The 15,017-nt window shown below is 41.2% G+C and overlaps 1 protein-coding gene across 1 annotated transcript in view; it reads left to right on the forward strand.

Annotated features, from left to right (window-relative positions):
• hs3st1l1 (heparan sulfate (glucosamine) 3-O-sulfotransferase 1-like1) overlaps nucleotides 1–7,442 on the forward strand; it is a 32,444-nt gene extending 25,002 nt beyond the window's left edge. The window contains exon 2 of the mRNA XM_029449170.1: nucleotides 5,934–7,442. Within this exon, the coding sequence (XP_029305030.1) occupies nucleotides 6,124–7,065 (942 nt within the window). The 5' untranslated portion in view covers nucleotides 5,934–6,123 and the 3' untranslated portion in view covers nucleotides 7,066–7,442. The remainder of the gene's footprint in view (nucleotides 1–5,933) is intronic.
• The last annotated feature ends 7,575 nt before the right edge of the window (nucleotides 7,443–15,017 follow it).

A 15,017-nucleotide genomic window follows, 5' to 3' on the forward strand; every position in this document is an offset into this window, starting at 1 on the left:
AACAAGGAAATGTTTTTCTCCATCCTCACTGATGCTGTGTCAAATGCAACATAGAACTGTCACTATTAGATAACACCTGTTCTAATAATGGCATTATGGACTTCTCAGACTAGTCCTATAAGACCTATCAGACTATGAAGAGTTGGTAGATCAAGCCATTTATGGGTAAGGGTGGGGTGAACTTTGAGGATTCAAGTACAAGGGGATCAGATGGGGATCCATGATGGGCCAAGGTGCATCGCAGTGAGGAACTCAGGGAGTGAGACTCTCAATGAGGCTCCACAGCTTCATCACCCCCCTGTGGTTCCTGTATTGAGAGAAAGGGATGAAAGGAGGCAGCTATAAGAACTGAGATAAACGAGATATAAAGGGGTTAACACAACTATTCAGGTAGACGCATGAAATTGAATTAGAGTGCAGCGTGGTCTTTGTTCCTGAAGAAAAATGTGAACCAAAGATAACTTTTATAAATCATTTTACAACTTCATGATAAATGCCTGTATAATACAAGTTAAAAAAAACAAGTTGATCTATTAGCATTGATTTTTTTAATACCGGAAGTGCTACAATTAAATTTAAAAAATAGTTTGAGATACTCATCCACCAGGTGGCCCCAGAGGAGAGAGTTACAGTAATACAGGTCCCAGTGGCATTGCAGTGATTTTTGAGGATGTACTTTGTGGTGCTTTGTATTTAATACTATATTGTCTTGTAAAAAAGCCAGTTGTTGTTTGGGCTCTGCTAACCATTGCAGTTTCAATAGATCTCTGAGCCTTTGTCCAGAGAGAGTTGACACTGTATCTAGGGAGGGGGGGTTCCACTCTTATATCGTAGGCCGCTGAATTGCAGTTGGAGGTTAAGTGCCTTGCTAGCAGGCAACCAAGTCAAGGGCAGTTTTCCATTGTAGTTTTCTTGGGAGGTGAGAACACTACTCATTCCCCAACTGCATTTTCCTGACAAGCCTAGAGATTAAAAGTGGCAACTCTGTTCTCAAGCTCCCACCGCCTCCAATCTATATACTTACCAGTAAGTGGCTGTAATATACCAGTAATGTAAATAGATGGGGACAAACTCAAACATTATTTCATCACATCATGACCAAGCTATCTTTGTGGGACTATTGAAATGCTCAGCAGTGCTCAAGGTGTCCCCTTTAATTCCCTTGCATGCTGATTCCATAAGTGTTTTGGACACTTGGTTGGGAATTCAGAATTTTACTGTTTTTATTCCAGGGTACACCTCATCTGCCCCAGAAATGAAACTGGAATAGAGTGTCTGATTGTATGAGACATACTGTATAATTGTATCTCAGGTGAAGGTTAAGAAGAAAAAAAAAAAGGTAATTTCCATCCTCCATGAGGAGCTGAGGTCTTAATTCTGAATTAATAAATTGAGCCATGAGTCCTACTGTGAACCAAAATGCATCTATAATTTAAAAACCCTTTCTGTATGTGGGAGTACAGTTTCAGAGCAACAGTTGGATGTGTGGGTGGGTAATATATTGTACTGTTTTTTGAGGGCTTGTTGGAGAGAGTGGCTGAGGAAAAGAAGAAAGAGCATAGGGGAAAGTGCAGAAAAAAATAGAACGATGGTGAGTGTGTTTCTGTGTCCCAAGTGATAGTGTTTTTGGGGGAAAGGTCTCTGTATCTTACAAGAGATCATCTTACAACGCTGTGAGTCGGTGAAACACAGATGGAGGAGATGGAAAAAGACAAAGAATGAAAACAGAGATAAGGAGGTTTGTCTCTTTAGATTACATAATTTGTCTTCGGCCAAGGCTGACAACAAAACAATATCCAACTTCTATGGTAGCTGCATTTTTGTATTTACGTACAATATAAATAATAAGAATGAATATTACTTTTAACTTCCTCACTTGAAAACAATCTATTTAATAGCACAAAAGCCACTCTTTGTAATCAAGCTTTATTGCAGTAATAATGATTTTGTACTAATGTCTCTAATGAGCGCCATTAGAAAAACAAAGCTTGCCCTGTGTTATACCTGCTGCCCGCTACAGTTAATGGCGGGGGGCCCTGCAGAATATGAATGAGGGTTTGTTCTGTAGATGTAAAGAGGCTGCTGTTTGGGTTAATTAGTGGGAACCTGGCTTCCTGTGGCACTGAGAACCTGTGGAGTCCTCCTCTTAGCCTGATGGGATATAATGAGTAGTGCGGATCTGTTGGCTGTGGTGTCTGCTCAGGCGGTAAGCAGCACTTTTGCTCCGGTGAAAGACATGTTTTGACGTCCAGATAATGGACGACAAGTGCAGCTCTCGTGTGGGGAGGCTCTGTGTCACGGGTTCAAGTGGGACTGCGGAATATGTTTGATTCTTTTATATAAGCAAGAGCTTCCATTTTCATACCTACTTACATCAAATCATACATCAAGAAGCACATTGAGATGTCTCCCTACCTTGCACAGTGCATATCACTTTCCAATCGCAGAGCTTATGCAAAACGTACCCATGTCTAGCCATTTTGAAAGAGATGGTGAGAATAAACTGTCATGCCACACATGCGCAAATGCTGGCAAATTATATTTTACAGTTAAACAGTACACTAAAATATGTTTCTGAAATCATTTGAGGCGAGAAATAGGCAATGTAGTAACAGAATATTTCATTGTGTCCGTGACCTAATTCAGGGGGTATTCATGTTTAATATTAGGGATGAAGTGATCCATATCAGTTGCAATATACAGAAACAGATTATACGACATGGCTCTCTTTTCCTGTGAGTGGGATGGTTTTGTATTTAGGCTAACATGAGGCCAGAGGTTGCTGTGGCACTAACAACTGAGTCAGTTGCCTGTTTTGACTGAAATAACACAAGTGATTGCAAACATGTTTTATTTACACTGACAATGATACTTGATCTGCTTAACGAGGTTAGTATCTGCACAATGCTGATCCAGCGTATCGGATCTGTTTATCCCTAGTTTGTGTAGATTCCCCTTTCCACTCTCACTGTTTAGTGACATTACACAAGCAGCAGAATGGGAAGGATGTGTGTGGAAGGACATCAATATAACGGAATAACAAAAGTATTTAATAAAATGGTGGAAACTTCTCAACTTAATTACAACCCTTTCCAATATCCCTATCCATAGCATTTCACCACAGCTACATTTTCACCTCGCCAGCCTTTCACCTGTGCCACCACACACAGATGCTGTATCCTACTCCCAGGTCTCAGGGAGTCCATAGTTCTTCTCTGCCAACCTGGGTTGTGTAACCATCCGCTGGCCCCACAGTGTTCAGTGGAAATGGTCTTGGTTAAGTGGTCTGCCAGATAGCGAGGCTGCTGTGTGCCTGAATGAAAGGCTGTAAAGATATGCATCAAGTGTTGAATAAAGCAATAAGGCCCAGTGGAATGTGAAACAATGGCTCCTTCCAGGTGGTTGTGTGCTGTGAGAGGAGTGGGGGGAATTGGATGAGACAGAAAGCTCGTCTGGCTGCCTGGCTGTTAGCATTGGACTTGGCAGCTCTCTGCCAGGGAAACGCTGACAGGCAGGCGCGCCTGTCACAGCACATAAGTGCCTCCTTGCACAACCCTGGGCCCTGTAGGGCAGGTCAGCTCTCCTGCACTCAGCTCACAGGCCCAGGCACACAGACGAGCCACAGATCATAGTGTGAAGCATGGGCCTGAGTCATAGCCTTTATATGGTCGAAAGACTCTGAAAGGTGAGACAAAGGCCACTGGTGACATCATAGAAATGTGCTATGCTAATTTATAGTTATTCTTCTCACATATATTGCGTAATTACAGGGACTTATGTGATTAAATTGTACTTGAGGTAGAGTATTCTGCAAGCACAGACAGTTCTTCAAATATAATACTATGGGTCTTATTATCTTAATATGACAACTTTCTTTTACAATGGTGGATCATTTTGGAAGTTTTATTTTTAAACTGTTATCTTGGTATTTTTACTGTACAGACTCCCTGAGGACAAGGTCAGGTGGAAATGTCATGAGAAGATATTTAATCTATTGTTATATAAAGCACACAGAACAGATATTTTTGTTCCCGATTGGGAAAATTTGATAAAAAACACATGCCAAGAAAAAAGTGCGGAAAAGTGCAGCCATAGAATATCACATTTCTTTGATAATTAACCCTTTTCCCTTTTAAACCCCAATATACAGTATGTAATCACAGTAAATGCCATCTACAGAAATTGGCACAAGAATTCAACATCTTTTTGAATCCCAAAATCCCATCAGTGTGTTGAAGTGACCAGTTTTGAAAATGCACTACAATGATGTGTAACCCATGTTTGGCCTAAAATATAAGTGATGAGTAATATGAACAAACACTCTGTCTGCCTCATGCATCCAGAATTGTACTGTGTGTGTGTGTGTGTGTGTGTGTGTGTGTGTGTGTGTGTGTGTGTGTGTGTGTGTGTGTGTATGTGTGTGTGTCTGGCAGACTGTTCCCAGGGAATATCTCTGTGTGTTTAGATTATCTTACCCTGACCTTTGCTGTTGAAGCTGGATGTTTGCATAGCCCGGCCCTGTTGTTTTGACTAGCACAGAGTAAGCGACAGCTCTTTCAGCTTGTTTTCCCTGTGAAGGTATCTGAGGACTTTTGTTTTTTAAATTAATTCCATGACATTTAAAATAAAACGTGTTTTTGATACAGCTCCGGGAGACAGAGCGTGAGTTAGCGGCAGTCTAGCAACTCAGCCACATGTGTACAACAGAAAGTCTGCTGATCTGCCGGGGAGTTGAGGATGTCTGGGATGAGACCCCCGGAGATGGGGTTTGTGCTGGCTGAATTCAAGTTGCTATATACGCTAAATGAAGGTCTGTTATCTCCTGGTTTCCAGGAGGACAAAACAAAAATAAGTTGTTTTCTCGTTTCTGCCACTGATTTAATCTAATAAACAACCTGTCAAAATGCACATGAACCATACAGCCCCCCTTTAGTGGTACAGTAAACACAAATATGGCAAATGTATACTATAGGCTGACACCACACGTGAAGATTAGAAGATAGAAGTATTATTTTGACCGTCTCTCAGAGTTTTAGCTATTTGTATTGTGTATTCTTGCCCTGCTGTAAGTTGGTAGTTTTTTTTAAATAACTGATTTCTGTAAATGTATATTTTCTGCACCCAGTAGTAGAGGTGAAATGCTGCCTTCTATTTCTTTGGAGCATGTTGCCAGGCATTACACATTGCTCCTTTAAGTACAGGCAAACCATTCGACAAGAGCATATTAAAGGCAAGAAAACAGGGCAAATATTAAAATAAAGCAGCCCTTATAATATAAGATTAAAAAGACGAAACAGCAAATTAAAACGTTCCCATGGTTATGAATGGCTCTTCGGTATCATTATACGTCCAATTTAATGCTCTAAATCCTTCCCCTTTTGTTTGCGGACTTTCATTGCCGTAGTATTGATCTTTCTTGGCATGTATAGGAAATCAAAGTCACATAGAAGTGAGAACTCATCTGATTTCTTGCAATAATGTATAAATCTCCAAAAGGCTTGATTCTGATGCTCCGGAGGGGTATCGATTCAATGTGTGGATTTTGACCTGGTAAAGGAAGACAGAGCAATCTGGCCTTGTCTTCTGGCCTCCAGCCATACTTGCATGTCTCAGAAACATTTTCTAACAAGGTGTCTGGCTAAATGTTTTTCAGCTGGAGAAATTACAATATCAATTGAAATTGACTTTATAGAGTTAGAGGAGAAAGCAGATGGGAAGAGGGAATATGAAAAGAGACTGCAAGAAAGATGAATTGAGATTATCCTTTTGAGATGATACACTTATAACAGACATGGATTGTATTTATGGCTGGATTGCTTTTTCAGGGGAATGAGGAAAGTGCCATTTCAGTATAATACAGACATTTATTCTGCATTATATGCCTGAAATCTGAAAGCCATTTCTTCTTTTTTTGTCTTTGTTCTACCCTACAGATGTGCTGCGGACTGCCGATGATTTCTCCTCCTCCTCCTCCAGTTCAAATTCAATGGCAGACAAAGACTGCATTTCTCACTGCTCTTGTTATCACTGAGCTCAGAAAGACAGATCTGGTCCACAGCTAAACCATTGTTTCCTTTTCTTGCTTCTGTCTTTTTGCCAATCTTCACTATTCATACGATCACCATGGCTTTTTTCCTGGCATCTGCCTTTCTTCTGGTTCTCCAGACATATGCTGCCCCACCTGAGTTTGTCAAGGCAGGATTTGGCATAACACTGGACCCCATGGACTTTGATCCTGGACGACCAGTAAATGGCTCTGGAGATGTAGCCTCATCTCCACCCCCCGGGACGAGTAAAAGAGCCCCACACAGTATCATTATTGGGGTACGCAAGGGGGGCACAAGAGCCCTGTTGGAGATGCTAGACATACATCCTGAGGTTGCTGCTGCTGCCACCGAGGTGCACTTCTTTGACTGGGATGAGAACTATGCGAAGGGCTTTGAATGGTACCGTGAGTTGATGCCATACTCGTACCCACACCAGATCACAGTGGAGAAAACTCCAGGTTACTTTACGTCAGCCCTCGCACCAGAACGCATCTGTGCCATGAACTCATCCATAAAGCTGCTTCTGATCTTGCGAGACCCGGCTGAGCGGGTCATCTCCGACTACACCCAGGTGTACTTCAACCGGCTGGAGAACCACAAGCCGGTGCAAGCCATTGAGAACCTGCTAGTGCGCAATGGAGCCCTGAATATCCGGTACAAGGCCATTCAGAGGAGCCTGTACGACGTCCATATGCGCAACTGGCTCCGCCACTTCCCCCTGGAACAGATACACATCGTAGATGGGGATGCTTTGATCCGTGACCCCTTGCCAGAGCTTCAAAGGGTGGAGCGCTTCCTCAACTTACCCCCAAGGATAGTATCCTCCAACTTCTACTTCAACCAGACCAAGGGGTTTTACTGTATCCGAAGTGACGGTCGAGAGCGCTGTCTGCATGAGTCTAAGGGACGTCCTCACCCAGCTGTCAACAGCACCGTCCTCCAGCAGCTCCGCTCCTACCTACAGGAACACAACCGAACCTTCTTCAGGCTGGTGAAGCGCACCTTCGACTGGCAATAAGGAACCCAGATCACAAATCGGACTCAAGGGAGCCACTACCTTGTCTGTGATGAGGACAACAAGGGGACATAAAGCACTTTACAGAACATTTAAAAACCCCTTTGAATAGACTCTTAATAACTACTGTTGTGATCTTTGGTCTCGGAAAAGCAGTTCTATATTTACAATAAGGCAAACAAATATGAAAAACTGTAACTAGAGGTGTAAGATTAAATGGAAGAATCTCCAAGCTTAATAACTCATTCTCTTTGTGCTGGAAGTGATCAAATTGCAGCAAAAACAAGTATATGGAACTGATGAACTTTTTTTCCTCTCTCTCTCTCTCTCTTGTTTGATATTCTTGTTCTTAATAATAAATGGTTCTGCTTTCAAATGTACCAGAAAAGTGGCATGTTTTCTATCTCTCTCCATTTCATTCTGACATCAAAAGTCAATGAGTTCTTTCACCTTTGTTATTTAGGGAGCATACTAAGCTAGGCAGATACATTAGAATAAGCCTTTGATTTGCTATGGTGGAAGGTAGACATTAATGCAAGGAAATGGGTACCCTGGAGCTGTGCTTTAGTAGTACAGGAATTACTAATGGCTTTGGACATTGAAGGTAGCCTGTGCCTGCAGCTAAATCGGTCAAACCTCTATCGTCAGCAAGCTCCAATCCAGGGAGCTGCTGTTGCATTTTGCCGCTGCTCTGTTTTCTCAGGTGTTAAATGTAGTCATTAAATCATGTGCTTGTAAAACATTAACACATTATTCTGTATTTTTGTAAATGCTTTTTCCACATATTATCTTTTTCCTGAATCATAGCTTGCATGCAGTTTTCCCAGAAAGATGTTGTCCTCCCATACACAGCAGATAGACATGGGTCATGTTTCTTTCATTGATTAGGCTTTAAACAGCAGCCAAAGCTACAGCTCCACTGGGATCTGATATTCATGTGATCTCCCTGCTCTGTCTGCTGGAATAAGCACTATAACTCTCCTGTGGCATGTCGTCGCTGATGCTACATTAGATCTATATCCAGAACAGAAATATGGGAGGGCGGCTTATAGCTGTGGGCTATATAGAAATATGATGAATATGTATGTGAATAGTGTAGTACATTGATGACCTGGGGTTTTAAACTGCAATATTTTCACGTGTGTACACAAGTTCTGTTTGATGACAAAGGCAGTGCTAAATCCCCCACAACTCATCTCTCTCAGGGATTTTTCTTCCTTCTGCTCACCAGGGGGCACTTGGACTCCAGAGTAACTCATGAGGGAACAACGTGAGGAAATGTGTCTAGACTCTTTCTCTTTCTAGGATTCCCTCTTTCGGCACACGCAGGTGAAGGGCCTGTGACAGTTACCTCCTGACCCTGGCGCCTGACGCCTGTCTGCTCTGTTATATATCACCCAGCCGCTCATCTGGAAGAGAACAACACAGCACAAGCGGCCTCACTCTACTGTCACAACCCACACAGATACACACACACACACACACACACATTACCAATCATTCCCAAGGTGTTACATTGGCGCAACATAGTGTTTCTATTAAGCAGGTGGGCAGGAAGGACAGAAGGTCATGTTTTGCTTACATGAGAGAACACACTGAACAAATTCCCATTTATAGCCTTTATTTATTTGAAGCAAAGTTGACTGAGTATACTTACTGTTTTGCAGAAACATTGCCTTCTGCATCTGTAGTCTAATGTTGAACTCTGAGGAACTGCAGTCAGCAACGGGTTGTTAAAGGCTAAAGATTTTTTTTATCAGCAAATCCCCTGAAGCTCATACCATTGCAACAAATGCAACGATATGACTTTCATGGAGTTCTATAGGCGTAAGCCTTTACACATTATTCAAGATGTAACTACACCACCTTAATCCAGTGTTGCTTTGTTCACAGGATTTGTTGATGATATTAAAATGATAAAATGACACAGTGAATGACTCCTTGTGTTATTCTTAACATGCAACTGTATTTATAGCACAATTGTGTAAGAACTGAATGCTCACTTCATGTTCACCAGTTTGGTTTAGCATGTTAACGTGTGTTAGCTTAGCATGCTAAAGTTAGCTAATTAGCACTAAATACCATACATCAGAGGCTGATAGGAATGTCATTTGTTTTGCATATCACCAAAGTATTAGACATATTGAATGTTTGACCTGATTATGGCACTATACTAAATTAAGGGATCAACAAAGCTGTTGTATGTCATGGGAAACACATTTCTGAACCAAATGTCATGGGAAGCATCCAACAGTTGAGTCGAGAAATGAATACCACAAATGTCAACTTCATGGTGGAGCGAGAAGAACAATCAGGTAAAGGTAGGTATTCATCCTCTGGGGACTATACATATTAAAAATGTACAAAATGTCAAGGAAATACATCCAAAACTTGTTGACAGTCTGAAACAAGGTGGTGGACCAACCAAAAACAAGAAATATATTACAAACTGAAGCCAGCATTATCTTCGTCATCTTTTTTTAAGTACCTTGCTTTAAAGCATGTTGTCAGGGGATTTAATCCAGCAACCATCTGGTTACACAGTCTGCCACTGAAATCTGAGGACGAAAACAGCTGAATTAGAGCTCTCTTATTAAAAACCGCCATGTGTGCTGCAGCATATTTTTCTCAATGGCCTACAGCATTTTGAATACTATTATTTTTGTTTTACAGAAAAAGCACATGTTGCTTTGGTTCTGACATATTATAATGTAAGGCAAGTCATTTAAAACCCCTTACACTAACAAGTTGCTTTAACTAATGGCTACCATTGAGTGAGTCACTTATCACTGCATGTCTCTGATAACTGCCAACCTTAGGCGTAATTAAAGGTTTGAGGGGTGGTCTGAAGCGATCTGCTGTATATGTTTTGGCTGGTCTTGTCATCCTAGAAGCCTCTAATGATCTGTCTGGGATTGTGATTGATGAAGCACTTAGCATCGAATCAAAGCATAAGGAACGCTTGCTGCTTGCTAAGCTATTTGCAAACTAACAGCCACTGTATTTGCGTGATACAAGTCTATTACGGCGGTGTCCTTGATTCAAATTAATGACCTCCGTGTCAACATAAAATGCAGAACCTAATGCATGTTAAGAGTCGACTGACATGTCTCTGCAGGTATACACAAGCTATAAACAGCATGGGTCAGTGAATCGGGCTAAGTCTCAATAAGATGCAAGATTTGGCTTCTATATTTATTTATTTTTATTCATGAAGCATCTGCATTGTCCCTACGAGTAATTAATTACAAACTGAATAGTTTGGTTCATTTATAGGATTTCAAACATTACCTTATTACCTGTTTATTTCTCTATTAAATACATCGCTATTCCACACAGCTGTGCACACAGGTGCGACCATCTGGATGATGCCTCTGAGCTCTCGTCACTAAGAAGCTTTTTTTTAAACATCAAGGTGGCTTCTTTTGTGGGATAAGGAGAACACTTTCATTCAATTCTTGCATTCAAGACATCACCCAGCAGCAATGGGGTGTTTTTAGCTCTACATTGCTGGCTCAAATGCAAGAAGCCTGCAGGGAGTGATGCATACAATATAGCCAACAATACCGTACACGAATCCAACGCGCTGAAGCCTTTTACATCTTGCTTGATCGGAAAAAGAACAATGAACATAAATCTAATGAGATCAGGGACCCAGAAACCGACATGTTTCCCAAAATACTCGTCGGATTATCACAAACACAAAAGGCTCAGAAACATAAGAATCGTTCAGATAAATATGTTTTTCACATATATTTTTACAGGCTCCTTGTTTTGTTTTTTTACCCCTTTGTGATTACTTATTCATTTGTTTGTTGATTTATTTTTCATTGCCTGGGGTGCAGAGGGCATGTGTGTGATGTGTTCTCATGGCAGTCTTTACAAAAGGGAAAGGAAGGCTGCTGCTACATTCAGGTCAAAGGGAGGAGAAAAATACATGTCTGCTTATTCGCGGCTGCATTATAAAAGCCTCTGATTAATCCTTGGAGGCAGTGAAAAGAAAAGGATATAAAAAAATCTAAGGTAAGAATCATGGCTACCAATGCACAGCTCATTGTTAAACTGTGTAGGCATGTGTGAGTGGTGCCAACATGAGGCACATCTTCCACATGCTGGTTGACCTCTTGCTATTCTGCAGGATGTCGATGGAGAGTGCAGCGTTTCGGAGATCCTATGAACACATTTTGCACTGCGAAAATGCAATCATGTGAAAACATTTTATTTTATTTATTATGTAAAGGAAGTGATACAATGACGTCAAGTTGTCCAGGTACATGTATTCATAGAGCTTCCTAGTTCAAAGAGTGGCTAACAGTGACGAAATTCTAAGAAAAGTCTTAGAATTATGATGTTTCCGAGGCATTTTTCTTTTCCTTTCTTTTGATCAACCTATCACGCCTTTTTTAAAGAATGTGTGCTACCTAGCAACAGAGTCAACCACACCTCCTCACGAAGATAGAAGTTTCCTTGCTCAGAGTTGCTCTGGAATGTTTTCTAAATCCCTCCGAAGCTAGGACTCCTTGCTAGAAATCTTTCCAATCCACATCCAATCACATAGCTTACAATTATGTTAAATGCGGTGCTAATGGCAGGTGGAAGCAGAAGATTACTGTGTTTTTAAAAGAACTGAAAACACAATCTGCAGCTGAATAAATGCTTGAGAAACTATGACAGCATGTTTTCTTCTCAACTGCAACAACAAAGTGTTCAGAATGTGCCACTGCTCAGGCTAGTGGCCACAACATAAACCTATAGTATCGTTACATTATCCAAGTGGGTCCCATGTCTATATGTAAAGTAACATAGAGGACGACATAAAATAAATTGAAATGGGAATATAGAATGTGGAAAACACTAAAAGGACCAGCTTTGAACTCCACAAACATTCTGGTGCTTTCGAGCCACAGACACACATCCTCTTTTTTAGTATCACTTCACACTCAGCACTTTTCTCCATATGTCTGAGTGCTGAAGCGGCATATAGACTTGGTGTCTGTTCTTCAGGCTCCAGTCATTTTTGTCCCTCGGCCTCTTTAATCCCTCCAACCTCCCCAGCAGCTCTTGTCTATTCAAATCAAGGGCTTGCGGAGCAGTGCCAGAAGGCATTTCACTCTGGAATATGAAATCTACTCTCCTTTGGGTGTACAGTAGAGCCCTGAGTCCCCGCTCTGATCCCTCCACAGCCAAACAACAACAACAGTCAGAGTGCACATGGCAGAAAGCATTGCATTTCACTGCCGGTTTATAACAGCCCTGGCCCCCAGGAGCCAAGTGTCACACATTTGCTATTTCCAGCCATAGCAGAAAAGGGCAAGAGGGACCCGACAAAAGCGAGAAGGTCTCTCTGAGCTCCCTTGAAGTATGTCAGTCTTTCCGCCTCGCGTTCTCGTCAGCCGGTATTCCAGCTAGTGTCAGATACTTAACGCCTCTTTCGTTCATTCATCTTGTTCTGTACTTTTCTTGCTTGGCTGCAGCACTTCAGGGGGGAAGGTGACATTTTGACTCTGCTCGTTTTTCAATGTCGTCCCTCATCACTGTCTGGAATCCATTGTTTCAAGCTCTCTGCCCGTTAGCCCACTCACAGGATGGATGAGGTTGTTATTTTTAGAAAATTAATTTATGTTACACAAATTAAGTTAGTTTCAAAAGTGACTCGGGCACCTTCTTATTGTAAATTCATTTCAAAGCAGCCCCTGTGTGTTGCTCCATTTGCAGGCGAGTGCAGAGATGTGAAGATAAAGTGTGTTCAAAGGGAGAGCAAAGACTTCAGAAGAAACGATAACATCAGCTCAGTCCCCCTGAAGTCCTCTGTAAAGTGAACAACTTACCCCTTGGGGTGGTTGCTAATCTACTAGCCTTGTGGTAGCTAAACAGGTAAATAAGCCAAACGGAAGGGCAGGAAGCAGAGAAAAAGGGAAATAAACAACTTCTCAGCATCACTTTGCTTTTTCTTTTAAAACACTGGCATCTGTTTCAGGCTTATAAAAATGTTGATGTATAAACTATGATTCTTGTATATTTAGCGCTTACTAAGCAGTCTATATTTACAGCACACATAGGTGCCCAGATCATTTTACATAAATACCTGGAATTCCTCCACTGCTTATCAGAAGGCAATAATAATCAAAAGAATACAGAGTTGTTGTAAAGGAGGAGAGCTACATGTAATCACTAAAATGACATTTAGTGTCATAGTGTTATTTGAGTTTAGTAAATTGTTACTTAATGAAACCTGCATGAGGTAAGATACATAACCTTGTCTTATCAGAATACAACACAAAGTGAAGCATAGGAGAGACTCCCATCATCACCCCTCTGTGGGTGTTGCACATTTATGCTAATGCTAAAAATTCCTTTCTGGTGTCAGGTGTGGTGACTGTTGGGAAATCTTCTCTGCCTGATGGAACAGAAGTATTAAAACTTGACGGTGAAGTACAGAAAGCTGGACTCACCAATGTTAGACCTTATAACTCCCAGCCCCTTGTGCATCATAAAGTGAAACGGAGCGGCCAGGTTGTGCTGTGTGCAGTTTACTGATGTTGCACTGCAGGGTTTTTGGGGGTATTGAAGTTCAAACAGTTTTCACACTTTTATCTGCTGATGCCAATTGGAGCTGCTCATGTGTAAAGTTGTAGTTTTATAATATGTTAGAGGTAAGGTCATTCATCCTCCCAGAAAGGACAATAAAAGTTAATTCAGTATAGTTCACTCAGGGTTTCTTTCTGCTACAGCCTTACTTGGTTTGATATGACCAGTGTTGTATCGTGCTATTTGTTTAAAGGACACATATCGTGCTCATTTCCTGGTTCCTACTTTTATTTTGCGTTTCTACTAGAACATGTTTACATGCTTTACTGAAATTTCCAAATTTCTTAAAAGAATAAAACTTTAAGGACTCAATTACACAAAAACAAAAATGACTTGATATGAGATGTTTGCAGTGCATTGTGGGCCTTTCGCTGAGTGCTCTGTTGCCCATCAAAATAATTCACAAAATCAATATGCTGTATCTTCAGCTAAATAACCAATGTAATACTAATAATCTGAGGTATTTATACACGAGACATGTCAATGTTTATTTGATTATTTTCTATCACCATGTGATGTAATGAAGCAGCCAGTGAAAGCTTTGTTCTAATCACCCAGTGTTTGATAGATAATCGTTGCAAATCGTGCTCCAGGTGTAGGTTCTCTCTTTAATATAATGTCTTGAAATCATTTGTCCAAGAGGGTGTTTTCATCTCAGTCAGAATGTATTATGCAGTTGACCTCCCCTGACAGAAACCGAGGGGTCGGCATTATCATGCAACATGTTGTTCATTTATGCTCCTCTGCACATAGCTCATTGATTCAGACATGGGGAACGTATTACATACACACACATTTTTAATGAGTTTCCCACGTCAGCCAATAGAAGTGCATACGTGTGTGAGTGTTGGTCGGTAATGAAGGAGTCTAGCTGGTCAACTTGAACACAGTCTTGCTAAAAAGTCAATTAAAAAGAAACAAAGAAGGAAAAGGGGGGAAAGAGCTGTTTCTCCTCCGAGCTGTTTTTGCTTGCAAGGCAGCGAGCAGCGAATGAGTGCAAGGATTATTTATAGGCAAAGCCTAGCTCTCTGAAGGGAAAGATGTCTGAGTCCAAGATTATGACTTTCTTTTCTGTGGAATTCAACTTCAAACCAAGCTGTCGCAATTTACAATTTCACACTTGCTCTCCAATCTTCTTCAGTCCTCATGAGGAAAGAGTTTATAAGTGTACCAAAATTGCTGCACTGTGTCAGGTTTTTAAACTGTATGTCTGTGGACATAATGTAAAACAAAGCATACACTTTAGTTGTTGAAGCTGTGTGTACTGCACTTTAAACTCAATCAACCGGTGGCATCCACATACATTTTCAGGGACAGGGCCCGCAGCAGAAAGGGCAACATGGACAGAACAAACAAGCAAACATGTC

The sequence above is a fragment of the Cottoperca gobio genome, chromosome 15, assembly GCF_900634415.1.
Source record: "Cottoperca gobio chromosome 15, fCotGob3.1, whole genome shotgun sequence".
Taxonomy (NCBI): domain Eukaryota; kingdom Metazoa; phylum Chordata; class Actinopteri; order Perciformes; family Bovichtidae; genus Cottoperca; species Cottoperca gobio.